Here is a 15354-nt window from a genome sequence, read left to right as displayed (position 1 = left end):
ATAAAGTAGTATAATTCCACAACTTCCCAGCTGTATTCACTTTACCTGTCAAAAAGTCATTTACTAAAGTCAAGTAATGGTTTTCAATCACATTAAATTTCCAAATTAATCGTGGCACTTGAGGATTAACACCCTGGCACTGTCTGAAGACACCATGGACCTAGTACGGGCAGAGTAACACGGTTCTTCCTTCAGGGAACTGAAGTAGTGGTGTTATAGTCGAAGATGAAATATGGTTTAAGTCTGTGAGGATCGCAGCTGCTCATTTTCTTGCTGTCTGCCACCATCAAGCTCACATGCATGGATCCAGTTATTCCTTTTTCTTTTTTTTTCTTTTTTTTTTGGGGGGGGGGGAGGAGGAAGGGGTCGTATGTTTTAACTTAATACATCCTTTGTTGCCTGAGGCTCACTCCGTTGTCACCTCTTGTCTAGGGTCTTCCAAGATATTTTGTTTCTGCAGGACTGATCTCATTCCTCTCTCTCTCTCTCTCTCCATTACCCTAATATCCATCCAGTCCTAGACTCCACACGTCTGTGGTTTGATCCTCTACCTTTTTATCATAATTTTTATCATTTTTTGCCAGTATTTCATGAGGTGGATTAAAAGCTTCTTGTGTGTAGTCATATACCATAATTGTTTATTTCAGCTGCAGAGTCATCAAAAACCTCTGAATCACTGAGTTTGTAACTGATCCTTAAATTGGCAACAGTTTCAATTGAGATGGGACTAGAGGTTTCCAACGTTTTTTGAGATAATGAGAAACCTCTTATGAAATATAATAGAGCATACAATTCTATAAAGAGGAATTTCAAGTTTATTTGATGAAAATTGGTTTTGAAATGGCTGAGATATCCAAAACAAAGAAATCCTGATAAAAGGTGGGACCTGCCGTTCATTAGGATCGCTTCCTTTTACTTTGTTTTTGGATATTTCAGCCATTTCAAAACTGATTTTGATCAAATGAACTCCAAAGTCCTCTTAGAATTTTATGCTCTATAACATTTCGTAAAGTGGTTTCTAAGTACTGTAAAACATGATATATTCGCGGCACAAAATTTTCGCGAATTGGAGCCGACGGCCTTTTTCGTGGCAAGAAATTTTCGCGAATTGCCTCTTGCGTTCAATGCATATAGAGTAGATAAGAAATTTTCGCGTGCATTTTAATTTCGCGAATCTTGGCACTTGCGAAATTCGCGAAATGAAAATGCACGCGAACATTTATCGTTTTACAGTATCTTGCAAAAAGTTACAGACTGAATCCTCACATCAACCAATACATACCTTTAATGATTTTGTCTCAAATTGATTTTTTTTTTTTTTTGGGGGGGGGGGGTATTTTGTGAAGATTTCATGAATTTGACCAGTTTCATCTAGTCTTTCACCAATATCAGATATTCATGTAGTCATACCTGCCAACTGTTCCCATTTAATGGAAACATTGCTGTTTCTAAAGAGAAGACAAAGTTTCATTCAACCTTGTGTTCCGATATTTGTCATCACCTGCTAATAGTGATGTATGGGAGATGGATGAAATGTCCTTTTTTTTTGGCAATTGTTTTCTCCCAGTCATTTCTATTTCCTGCATTGCAGGATTGGCAGGTGTGTGTAGCTATATTCAGAGGTGAATGATGATTCCTACAACATAATAAATCCCCCCCCCCCGACTCAATTGGTTAAAAAAAAAAGAAAAAAAAAAGCAATTACCAAATGCTCCCGCTCTCGCTGAATCACTGTGCTGTTGCTGCCAGCTTCAATGAAGGAATTATTGTCTATGTTCAGCTTAGAACTCATTTTGAATACAATAGATTCAGGGCACGTACTGCGAGTGAAGGTTTCTCCAAAAATGTCATAAAAACCTTGTCTTCCTCGAAATCGTCTGCAAGGAGCTGTCCTGGTTGACAGGCAGGGGAAACTTTAAAACATGAATATCAATGAAAAAAAATGCAGGAGTGATGTCTTTGCCATGAAAAGAAGGCAAAAATAGAAAATGCACCTTATTATCTCATTGCGTACATGGAAAAGAAGAGCAAAAAAATCCTCAGATTTTGCCGGCTGAAACAACCTTGCCGACAAGTGAATTACATTGGCAAGTTATGAGCTGTTCATGGAAATAATTTTTCTATTTCTGTTTCTCTCTTTTACCTTTTTTTTTAATGTTTCCTTAATCTTTATTGATTTCATTCTCAAATCATACAGAAATAAACAATCCATTCTACATTCAAAGTAAAACATACAAGTACAATTGAAGACAGTATCAATATCATTTTGCAGTGGTTGTGGCCATTATTTCTCACTTTAAAATAAAAAAGTGTAATAAATCAATTAAAGTCCAACCAACTAAACAATACTTTAATACAAAACAAATACTTTTGCTAATATGCATTTTATATTCCACTTGAGTATATGCGTTATATTCCATTTGATAATGTTGACATGTATGAAACTGTATTTTCCTTGAATGTGTGATCGTTTAACTCATATTTCACCTTTAAGAAAGTATATGCGCAAAAAGCAAGTACATTATACAACGTAAGCACACACACACACACACACACACACACATACACAATTTGTAGTACTTACTTGTTGAAATGTGCCTCCTATTACAGTTTCATTCCACTTTTGGGGCATAGCACATACACACACACACACACGTGACAGATACATCCTGGTATATCTTGAAATCTTACCGTGGCCTTTAAGCTATCTCTCTCTTGCTCTATTTTTCTCTCTCTCAAGCACAGTCCTGCTTTAAATGATCACCCTGCCATAGCTCCCTCTCTCTCCCTTATCGAGAGAGACAATCATGTTTGATGACAGTCGTGTGGTTGAAATGTACTCCAGGAGAGAGTGTTGTGCCTCATCTCGACCAAATCTCCCGAGGTGGGAGCGAAACCGCAAACTCTGTCGATTAGTCGGTGATCACGAGTCAAGTTTTTTGTGCGGGAGTTCGCAAATGCAAGGCATGATTTGCTTCTTTTGACGAGGGGGTGAACATGTAAAATTTCTGTCATGATTTAGTTCTAGTGTTCTCAAAGTTTCTCTTGTGCTTTCTCTCATTTTGTGTCGCAATGCCAGGCTCCCTTTTTCTCTCTGTCATGTCGTGAAGCTGCTTTACTGCTTTTTGCGGTTTGACCACATTACATATTTCCTTTTTGTTGTGAAATGAGGCTGCCCCTTCATGCAATATTGATAAATTGATAAAAATACAGGATATTTAATTTCAAATGTATTCTCTGTTTTCTCAAAAAAGCGATGTCGTTAAAAATCAGCAATGCATTCAAAGATTAGATCAAATTGGCAATCCAGAATTGTAAATGTCAGTGTGGTATGTAACTTTGCATCCCAAAAGGACCATGAAATAGTTATCATTTTGTGCAGGAATTCTCATTTGAGAACTAGTGGATGGTTTTTAAGGACTGCGTATGAAGAAATTAATTTGTTTTGCTGTAAAAAGAGTCTCCAGTGCGAGAATGCTGTAGGATTATTAATCTTGGTCCCACTGAGGAGAGTATGCAAGTGTCTCATGGGATTTGTGGAGTTAGTATTAATGATGCACAGTGATGCAAAGGGATGGGATTGATAAGGTGTTACATCGTAACTCAATAACCAGAGGCTGTACAATTTCTTGCAAGTTTCTTGCCTTCTAACTCACATCTTTGGCTTTTTTTTTGTATGGTGATTTGCTTAATAGTAGTACACCTTACCAATTTTTCTACTTTTTCATCTTGTGCATCTCTGACAATAGTCCCCTGTTATCTTTGTTTTGTTCTGTTCACTCTTTCAATCCTCCGTGGTTTATCAGTGACTTTCATTTTCATATCTAGTGATGATTTCGGCAGTGCCATTTTCACCCCCACATCGAATTCTCTTACGATGACATTAGATTTTTCCCTCTACTGTAAACGTCAATATTTTCACGTCATTACTTTTTCGCGCTGAGTGGCTCAAAAACACATTCGCGGGTTGTTGAATTCGAACTGCGCAATTGTCGGACCCGTTCACATTGTGCTGAGAAAATTGTGAAGATATTTCCGCCGGTTTTAGAATTCGCGCTAGCCTCAAGTAAAAATGAATGTACCGCAAACATTTCTGCATTTACAGTATCTTGTCATCCTGTAGCATTCATTCATGTCCCTAATTCTATGACCCCCATGCAAGTCCCTCTTCCTCAATATTTTAAGGTCTGTCCATCTGTCTGTCTGTCTGTCCGTCTATTTTATCTGCTACCAGGTACCACTTTAATACTTCCACAGGAGAACATGTTTACACATGTGTATCCATTTTCGTCTGTATAGCCATATATCTGTCTTCCCACATACCTACAGTTGTAACTTCCTTTCTCTCTCTCTCTCTTTTTCTTTCTCTCTCTCTATTTATCTATCTATCTATCTATCTATCTATCTATCTATCTATCTACTCACTATGTCTCTGTCAATCTTTTTATTTTCTTTATTGATCAAGCTATCTATATCTATCTTTTTCTGTATCTGTCACCCTATTACTTTATCTCAGCTTATCTGTTTTACAATTTTATTTCTATCTATACATAGACCAGCCTGTCATTTTATGTTTCCATATCTTCACCAAACATCTATACCAAATAAACTTTTTTTTCCATGGATACATTCTTTTTTTTTGTATACATATATATGCACCAAGATGCAAAGATAATAGACATAATCATATTCATGTATATATGTGCTTGCCCTCTTTCTCTCTCTGTATCTTTGCCGCTGGTGCTTTAAGGGTAGTGTGAGTCAGGTTTTGACGTTTTGGCAATCACTGAGGCTTGTCACCGGTGCTATTTTCCCACCCCCCTGATTCATGGCAATGAGCTGATCACCCATTTATCTGCCTCCTCAACCCCAATTCAATTTGCTAAAAATACATCCCAACCTGTCAAAAATGTTTCGTCCCCCATTTTTCCCCCGTTTTTAAGCGTTGGCAGAGGTGACGTTTTTCTCCCCCTATGCTTCCCCTCGTCCTCAATCCTGGTGTGCTCCCTGCCCAACATATTGTGTCCTGGCAAACAGACAGGACACAGTGTATTGGACTAAAGCTCTAACTGATGTCCATCTAGTTTGGTGACAATTGCTCCCCCCCCCCCCCCCCTTTGCATGCCGATAAGTGCTTGGACCCTGTCCAAGTGCTTTACCCCCTTGAAATCCTCACAGAGGACTGGCTCGGAGTCCTGCAAGAATCACTTGGTCGATTGGAAACAGGTTGTAGGAATTGGCGCCAATTCTGCAGGAGTAACGTAATGATCTCCCCATTTCCTGTCGTAAAGATCCTGTCGAATTCTTGGACACGGCAGTGCATTGACACGGTTTGACACACTGCGAGACACTGGCCATCTATTTCTAATCTCTCTGTCTTTCTTTCATTGCTTTGTCTACGATATCCTGTCACTGCAGCCGTCCACTGGTCTTTCTATGTGAATTCTTTACCCTCTTTTCTTCGTATTTCTCTGTCCACTTCTTAGAAAATGGCAGATTAGACATTATTGCCGGTATTCATGAAGGTGGCTAAAGTCAAAACCATGGTCTAAGTTTAGTCTGTGGATTAAGATACTGTGAAACTAGACATTTTTATGTGCATTTTAAGTTGGCAAATTTCCTGAGAGGCAAGATTTGCAGAATTAGAATGCACGCAAAAGTTCATGTCTACACTATATTGCATGGATGCCAGTGGCAATTTGTGACATTTTCTTTCGCATTACAGTAAGCGTGAAAAAGGCCTATCTTACACACACGCGAGTATCAACACGTGGTTGTCATTGGATGTCTGTTGGCACACTGTATACGACAGATTTTTCGCGACATTTTTATTTTCGCGAATTTTGCAAGTCAGGTGCTGTTAGCGAAATTAAAGCCATGCAAAAATAATGACTCTGGTCCCGATATGAATGTGACGCACACATACACATTTCTCTGTTCAGTACAGTACTCCATGAAATTGTTGGAAAGTCCCAATTTGCAAAAATTTAGACTTGCTAAATATATGGTGTTTACCATATGCAATCTGTCACGCACATTTATGCAGAAAAAATTTGCACAAACCATAGGCTGAATTCAAACCACCTTTGTGAATATGGGCCCAAGTGTCCATTCTGGAACTGCATCGATCCCACAGTGATGCTTTGAACCCGGCATCCAAGAATATAAAAGCAGATCAGATAGGTTTTCTCATGAATTATGAATAAGACCGAGAGAGAATGAAAGAGAGATGAGGCACAGGGCATTTGTTCAAACACCCATTGTGCCACTGCAATATGAGCTGGCTAAAGATAAGTGGTAGAGCCTTCAGGGAGGTGGAAAGAAATGTTGTTTCCACCTCTGGTGCTGCTTCCCAGTAAACAGTTGGTGACACAGAATCAAATCTCAGTCTACAAGTTGTAGTTCCTTGTTTTTACTGGTGTGCATTATGATAAAGATCAAGCAGTGTATCACCTTAGTCACAGAGAGTAAGGATAACAGAGGAAATCCGTCGAACTACACTCTCCACAAAGTGAAGTTCCTTCATACTTTAAATCAGATAACTCAGAGATGCCTAAATTTTTTGCGTACCTTCTTTGACAATATGCCGTTGTGTCTGTGAGTGCAGGGAGGTGAGACCCATCTGCTGAGTGTGTGTGAATTTTAATTGTAGGTGACAGAATGCAGTGCAGTTATATGTAAATGTCCTTGACTGTCTTTCCTGCAGTTTGGGTGTGAAATGGGAATTGAAAGCATCCTTGTCACACTTTATTTTGATTTTTTTTTAGTAAGTGTGCATGGCATCTTAGGTATCTTTTTCCTACAAGCAAATAAGTATATGAAACTTGGTATAAGATCCACTATACATTTTGTTCCCGTGAATCAGTGTGAAATGTATCCAGGCTCATGATATATTTCAACCATTTAGATAAACAAACAAACCATAATAACAATAGTGACAACACCACAACAAAGTTGTAACCATCATCACTTACGTCATTGTATGTCAACTACCTCACAGCAATGGACAATAAGAATAGAAAATCTATAACTGTATTCATTACATTTGAAATTATGTTATCATGCATTTTAATATGAAGAGAGTCAGTAATTTCTTTTAATACTACTCGATCATAGAGAGCATCTAATATTCTGTGTACACTACTTTGTCAACAGCAGAAGAATGCTGGCATCAATATATAAAAAGATATATGAGTGATCAGTCTTTTGTTTCTGACATTAAATCTTCATGAATTTGTGTTGACAAAAATATGTACAAAGTCAAAATCACGAAGTAGCAATCCCTTAAAGGAGACCTCCGGATGATTTTCGGATTTTTACATTTGAACAACTATAAATTGGTTATACTGAGGACAGAGTTTCAGAATTTGTGATAATTGGGATAAAGAATAAGAATATTTTCAAAATTTAGAACAAATTACAATGAACGAGGATGATGACATGGCAGAGTCACCATAAGAATGCATGAGTTGGGGCTCAAGGAAACAGAACAAAAGAAGAAGGCATGCATAAATTATACACAGATGAACTCGCAAGCAAGTGGTATTGTAATGGAATTACACTGCTACATTTCTGAAATATGTGACCGTGCACCTCAAAACAAACAAAAAGTCGCCAGACATGAATTTTTAGTTAAGACAATATTCTGAAAGAGCAGACTTTAAGCTTTAAAATGATGTATAACTCAAATCAAATGGACTCTCCTAACCTATCTAAATTTTGGAAAGAAAGCACAAACTCAGGAAAAGTGTGAACTGAGAAAAGAGGCTCTGAAGTACAGTGTCTATTCAAGCGCTTAATCTTTACCAAACCATGCTGGCTGTGTGATGAATGGGACAAAAAACAGGAAGTAAACCACCAGAGTAACAACAATGAAGGGATAATCAGATTAAACTGAAATTAAGCATGACTCATTAACACATTCTGTCCATTATTAATGCCAACTTTCAAAGCAGTAGCACTGTCCTTTCAAAAGTTATTAGAGTTGAAAGTGAAGAGTATGGACAAGTTTTTCAGGGATTCTAAAGACACACCTAATCACACTATTCTACAAAAAATGTTCGAGATAAACTGCTAAAAAAACACATTTTCCTGCCCGTTTTATGATACCAAATTTTAGCATAATGTAAAAGAAGACCCGCTCTTTCAGAAAATATGAAAAAGTCAAGTTCGGCTAGGTTGACCCATTTCACTTATTTTCAGTCCTCACGCAAAATCAGTGTGTGCGACTTTATGTTCATTTCGAGGTACACGGTCACATATGTGAACCTCCTATGTCATCATCCTTGTTCAGTGTAATTTGTTTAAGGTTTTTCAAAGTATTGTTTCTCTGCTCAAGAACCACTGACAATAAATTCCACAAATCTATACATTGAGCTGTTGATTTATGTACTACATGATGTGAAATTATGAAAATCGTCTGGAATGTCCCTTTAAAGTGCCTATTAACATGAAATTTGTTGTAAGAAATATGTATAATTAAGTGCAATATATTTCATTCTTCAATAGTGCCATGTAAAGATAAGTAAATGAAATGAATAGGAGCATTTAAACCGTTAAATCTGAGCACGAAATAATTCAGTTCATGGGCAAGTTATCCCTTGCTCTTTATCTTGTGCATGTATTAAACGGCTAAGGATGAATCCCGAGTATACTCAGGCAGGTGTCTATGGGAAATGTGTGAGTTAGCAAAATCAGTCTGTCCTCTGCGGGTTAAAGAGCAAAGAAATGACAAGAACCTTTCCAGCTATCGCATGAACAGAGCCAAGATCTTGACATTGGCAGACAAAGAAAGGGCCCTGCCCTCAAAACCAGCCAGTCCCCGTAGATCCGTCATGGAATCGGCGTTGACGCCATCCTCACACCCACTCGCGCCGGCGGTGTCAGTAACGGTTTCAATCCAGGAACCCAGTCATCAACCCCATCTGTAGCTCTCCAGTAACAATAGGCCCCCAGGAGGCATGGTGTCAAGGGAGTGTGCAAGGGGGGACAATGAAGGGGGGGGGGGTGGATGGTACAGAGAAATGAACAATGCACAGTAAGTTTCCTTCTTGAGCTAACAACTATATCTACCATTACAACAGTCATATCTCAGCCACCGGTGCCAAAGCCAGGCGTGATATTTTATAGATTTAAATGTGATTTCCTTTTTTCTTTTGTCTCAAGTTTGTGCACATTTTGCTCTTTCTACATTGTATGTTTTAAAAATCACCAGAAAACATTGATTTACTTTTCTTTTTTAAAGAAAAACCTCATTGTGATTTTGATAGTTAACTGAAGTTATCCCATACCCCACAAGACTCCACAGAATCTGCACAGGACCCACCAGGTTTCTACCATCACTGGATTAATTAGACAAGATCCAGAAGAAAAGTAAAAATTTGTCATGGGGGTGAATGAGGGTTGCTGATGTTGTGCTTAGGCTGCATTTGTGCAAACTTCCCTGTGCACCTGCTGAAAAATCAAACAAACATACAAACAAACAAACAAAAACATGAGTTAACAAGTGCTTTTAGGAATAGCATGATGTACCTGCAGATGAACGAGACTTAAACTGGTAGAAAAAGAGATGTGAAATCTTTTTGATGTCTCATTTATGTTGTACAAGTTTGTATGTTCATCGTGTTAGAGAGATCATGCTTTCACATTGCTTTAGATCATTTTCCATATTGCTATTCCTTCAATATGTACTTTAGGTTTGTAGGACATTCTAGGGAATTTTTGAATGTGAATAATTTTTCTGATGTTATATGATGTCATATAGTATATCAAACATTAATGTACATTCTATATGATGAAATTGTATCATGATGTATTTTGCAACTTCAATTTGCATTTTATTCGATAATGTGAACGCGGGATGTGATACAAATGATATGCAATGTACAATACACTTGTATGATTTATTTGATCGTGCTATAAATTGCAGAAAATGTTTTGAAATCATTTTGTTTGTTTATGTCCCCTTTTTGTTGTTGTCCTGCAGAGAGGAGGGTCACCTGGAATTGGCAGAGAGACTCATTCAGTGCCAGTATGAACTCACCGACAGACTCACTTTCTTTGTATGTGGCAAGCGGCCAGGTGAGAAGAGGCAACACTGGGGGGTGTTCAGGGGGGTGCTTTCTTTCTTTCTTTGAGCACTCAAGGTGTATTTGAGTTGCATTGGAGAGGCAGCATGGAAGATGAAATAGTGGGGGAAGGGGATCGGTCCGAGGTTACAGTAACGTCTGTTGCGTAACACAGGGTGATGGTGCACACTGTGTCAGGTGCTTGGCCGAGACTATAAATCATCATGAAACATTTTTTTCTTATTATTTCTTTTCCTGGTATCCACTATGATGGCACTGCCATTTGTTTGAGAAGTTTATAACCTCAGTAGATCTTATTTCTTCGTAAGAAATGGATTCTATCATACACAAATGGTCAAAGAGGTGGTGAATCACATATTGTTGTCTTTCTTTCCTGTGGCATGGCATATCTGGGTGATGCAGTACAACATTCACTCAGATACCATCCATAATTGTCAAGGGTGTAACAAAAATGGTATCATATGATGTTTCCATGGTGAAGTTATCTCATTGAGCTCTCCATTCTTATGGTTTTGGTTTCAAGTTCCATCCTCCTCCAGAGGAGAAGTGTTGGAGCTGTTTTTTTTTCTTTTATTGATGTGAACAGCGACCCATCTAAATGTCGTACCTGATGGGCGGAGTGTTAGACTCACTATTTAGGGGCAGGTGTGTTCACACACAACAACTACAATTGTAGCTCATAGGTACATGTACCTCTGGGAATGGAGGGCAGGGCCTCACTTATATTATGAGTCAGAAACATTTTTTTACAGTGCCAAAACTAGCCTCCCATTTGGAACTAAAACTATCTCACAACAAATACATGTCTGTCATTGCAATGCAAAAATTACGTTTGATGCCATATTTCTAAGCAGTAATTTATTTCAACCTCAAAGCAACTGCAATTCACCTCCAGGTACAGTAAATCCTAGAAAGAAAAGTTTGATGAGATATATGTCATTCTGTGTGCTGCATTTGCCCCCCCCCCCCCCCCACCAAAAAAGGAAAGAAAAAAAAGTTGAAGGGATACCAATAGAAAACATTCTACTAACAATGAAATGCAATCAAACCAACTCCCCTGTTGATTCAGAATAGGGTGATTCAAACCTGAACGTTTTTGTACAATCAATCTTCCAGGTGTAATCAAGATGAACTCTGAATACTCTTAATTTCAGTGCTCAATTCAATATTCCAAGGAGCTAAAATTCCGTCATCTTCCACGTGCACAGGTGTATCATGATAGCGACAAGCTTGATAAACGTACAGAAATATATAGAACATTGTACTACTAATACTTTCACACCACACTAGCAGATACGATAGACACTTGTCCTGGCATCACATTTCAAAGAACAATGTTGAAGTAACTCTCCACTTAAATCGCCAGCATGTAGCCTTTGTTATGCTTCCATTCCAGTTTCAGACCTTTTGATGGAAACTGTTTCGATAAGGCATGTCACGTATTGTGTGTCCTTTTTTTTTCTTCTGTTTCTGCTCTGCAGACCACACAAGCAATGTCCACTTTCTGATACCCGAGATGGCTGATGGGTCACTTGACCGGTCAGATGCAGCTGACCAGGCCAGGAAGAAACTTCAGAGTGTGAGTTGTACCTGGACATCAGCATACAAATCAAGAGCATGGAAACATGTAGTCACTGTAAAACCAGAAATATTTGCGGCATGAAACATTCTTGGCATGAAACTTTTCGTGAATCGCCAACCATTGAAAAATTATGAGTGTACTACTGTCAGTACGAGCTGAAATTTTCGCGTACAGATATTTTCGCGAATTGCTACTTGGAGGACATTTGCGCGTGTTGTTAATTTCGCGGTTGCGACGGTCTAACTGAACGTAACTATTTGCGCGTTGTTATTTTCGCGTGTTGTTATTTTCGTGGTTCAAAGGCGATTCGCAAAATTCACGAAAATAAAACCACCGCAAAAATTTCAGCTCGTACAGTACATGTACTGTGTAGACAAAAACTTTTTTGTGCAATTTGCTCTTACGAAATGCGGCTCCTTGCGATATTTATGAAAGTTTCATGCATGTGAAAATTTGTAGTGTCGCCATATAGCTGTAAAGCAAGAGGAGATGTAGAGAACCATGGTAAGTGGTAGTGACAGTTGATAAGAGACCAAAACATAGCAGTCTGCATTAGTGGCATGAGAGTATTCTTGCAGGACTTGAGGAGTTACCAGAGCCTTGACAATCACTCTCCTTCAGTCTCTTGGCCATGATCCAACAGAGACCCATGGTCACGTTCAGGTGGCACTGGTGGTTTTCAAAACATGCCCAAGACCTTTTTGAAACTCTGTGAAGAATCTTGAGTGCCATTCTGGCATACAGTCTTACCATGTCCTTGAGTTTGTAAAAAAAAATAAAGGAAAGAAAAGTGCCCTCTAAATGGGTCGATAGGAACATGTGCTGAACTTTGACTGATTTATGAATGAAATCTTATCCCTGTTATCCTTCCTGCAGAAAAGAGCAAAGGGAAATTTGCTGGTTTTAGATTGTCTGCTACTGTGCATCCCAGTATGCTAGAACCTGATATGAATCTTTGGTGTCCTATAATCATGGCCTCGCTATAGATTTGAGAATGTTTCCTTGTAGCAAAATATAGACCATATTGACCATTCAATCCCCGAGTGCCGAGATACATACACTGTATGTATCATTCTTCACACAAGGAAATAGTCATATGTTAAAAGAATTGTGACTTGTATTAAATCCAGTGTGAGAAAAAGTAGCCCAGGACACTATCAGAAACTAACCAATTTATTGCTGATCTTGCAAATTCATGCCACAAACTCTTACACAGTTCAAGTATGAACACTCTATTAATTCATCTTCATGCATTGTATGCCATTTAAGAGTGTCTCTCATCTTTCATCCAATATGTTCTTGTAGTATATATATATATATATATAGTATACATGTATATACATGATTACTTTGTTTGCCTGGATTTGTTTTTCTTTTGTTTCATTATTTTGGTCCACATTTCATTGTTGAAAACTGGTGCTGTAGCATCACAGCCAAGTCTCCTTATCCTAAAAGAAACTCAGTAAAAAATTAAATCTGTTGTCTTGATAGGAGAAAGTAAAATTCCCCTAATTTGAGAAGTATATTTGCTTAGATACAAATGTAGGTGCATTTAGCACACATAATGCTCTATGGATCCTTCCTAATTTTGATGAGTGGTTGGCAACCTTACAGAGTTAAGAAAGACATTAGATTTCAACCTCTTATCAGTGCCTTTGTCAAAGTTTCAGCCCTTGTAGTTTGTGACAGTTAGACACCTAAATAAGCACATTTTTATTCTCTTCCATTTTTAACCATCTGACCATTTAACCATTTCCAAAGAATCCCTCTCACCTTTTACTTCTGTGAAGGTGATAATGAAATCATTATGTTCCACTTGTAATCTTTTTTATATAATGTGAAGTAATGCAATATTGAAAAAATAATTGAAAAATAGACAAGAAGACAAGGTATAGATTTGCATATCATTTCCATCCCTGGTGGCAGTATCAAGTTTCAGGCCCTTCTATGTACAAACCGACTTCTTGTAGATGATCTTCAAATTTTTTCTTTCACTCTGACTGGCATCCCTGTAAACAGCTGTTCTTGATCCTCTTGATTTGATGTTTATCCACAGTTGAGTAACCACCTCTTTGAGGAACTAGCCATGGACGTGTACGATGAGGTGGACAGAAGAGAACTTGATGCCCGTAAGTCAGTCATCCTATGTCTTGTAGTTAAGCAACTGGCATCCCCTGTGGTAAATTGGTTTGCTCCATTATGCATCACTACAGTTTGCTCCATTACCCGTCACTACAGTGTACTGTAAAAGTGGACATTTTCGTGCATTTTGCGCAACCAGAAGCTAGTGCGAAAATAAAAGCACGCAAATATTTTTGCTAGCCATATGTTCTATTAACTAACGTCTTGATACTGCAGAAATAAAAACAGGCCAAATTCATGTTAGGCGGCCGAGCGCGAAAAAATTACTTACACGAAAATCGTGGATCAAATCAGTCACCGTATCAAGGAGTAGTCCCGGTAGTGGTATTTATGTTGCTAAAAATGGTGAGCTGCTACTGAGAGGAGCACACTTCCAGTAGAATCTACCAAGCAAGAATTCATTCTGCCATCTGCCGAGAATGGCATGCCGGTGTAACACAAGCTCTTTGCTACATTAGCACTAGAGTTACCCCTGTTGTTTATTCATTGGCCCCCAGCAATGGTGTACACATATTTCATGCACTCAATTAAAGTGTGGTCAAGGATTACAATGAGTAACTAACACTAAAACGGACAAGCTTCAAAACAGGGTCAGTATGTTAATTTCTACCTGTCATGTTAGTTTGCACAAGTTTGTGGTCAATTTCTGATAAGTACAGTACATGTACTTCTTTACAAACTTATTGGAAGTCTAGTCATTAGTGTCCCATAAGTCTCAGGAGTTTACTATTTATATGCCCTTTAGTACCCTACCTTCAAAAAAAAAAAAGGAAAAACAAATGAAAACAAATGAAAACCCCAAGACAAAACAAAACAAAAGAAAATCCCCATTGCTGTTTGTGTGCTTTTACATGTTGGAGTTTATGTGTTGGTGTTGAATTGTAGTGTGCCTGACTGTAAGACAACAGGGACCAAACAGTGATACGGTACAAGACAGATAAAATAGAGACACTCTGATGCAGAATGTAGTGTTCATTCCTTGAAAGTGGCCCCATAATGAAATCATGGGCACTCTCCAACATATCTTGTAGATTTGAAAGGCATCGTTTACCATTTGCAGATGAAACAAAAACCCAGCTTTAGTGCTTCAAAAATTATAGTTCTAAAATGTGAGTTAGGAATAAAAACAACCAGTGTAAAAAAGTTACTCAGTACAATCAATGTTAAGTATTGTATAATATACAAAATTAGAACAATAGTTATAATAAAAGTGTGTCTAGACTAAACCATCTACAGTTATGGTTTAGTGAGAAAAATAGTTAAATCTCCTTATGTTTTAGGTGTAATTGCAAAATTTGCAAAATTTGTATATAGTAGGAGGTTTTCTGAACTGACCAACACATATGCATCAAACTCAAACATTTTTTTAAAATCACTGCTTCCAAAGGTAAACAGTACCTTGAAAGGTTTTTGTTTTGTTTTGCTTTTCTTTTTTCTTTTTTTGGCAATGTGCAGTACTACTGACTAGTGTGTGGTACACATATTTTTCCCATTTTATACATGTTGCCTAAATTAGGAATGTTACAATCAATTTTCTCGGTA

The 15354-nt window shown here is 38.0% G+C and overlaps 1 protein-coding gene across 1 annotated transcript in view; it reads left to right on the top strand.

Moving 5' to 3' along the window:
- The window catches only part of LOC139726308 (ARF GTPase-activating protein GIT2-like), an 81799-nt gene that overhangs the window by 32785 nt on the left and 33660 nt on the right, over nt 1-15354 (top strand). The window contains exons 7-9 of the mRNA XM_071637376.1: nt 9986-10080; nt 11570-11667; nt 13727-13799. Of these exons, the coding sequence (XP_071493477.1) occupies nt 9986-10080; nt 11570-11667; nt 13727-13799 (266 nt within the window). The remainder of the gene's footprint in view (nt 1-9985; nt 10081-11569; nt 11668-13726; nt 13800-15354) is intronic.

This window comes from Diadema antillarum, unplaced genomic scaffold, assembly GCF_040938485.1.
Source record: "Diadema antillarum isolate AM-2024a unplaced genomic scaffold, OU_Dant_1.0 seq00000082_RagTag, whole genome shotgun sequence".
Lineage (NCBI taxonomy): Eukaryota > Metazoa > Echinodermata > Echinoidea > Diadematoida > Diadematidae > Diadema > Diadema antillarum.
Note: the sequence above shows the minus strand (reverse complement) of the source record. Positions and strands in the feature narration are given on the sequence as shown.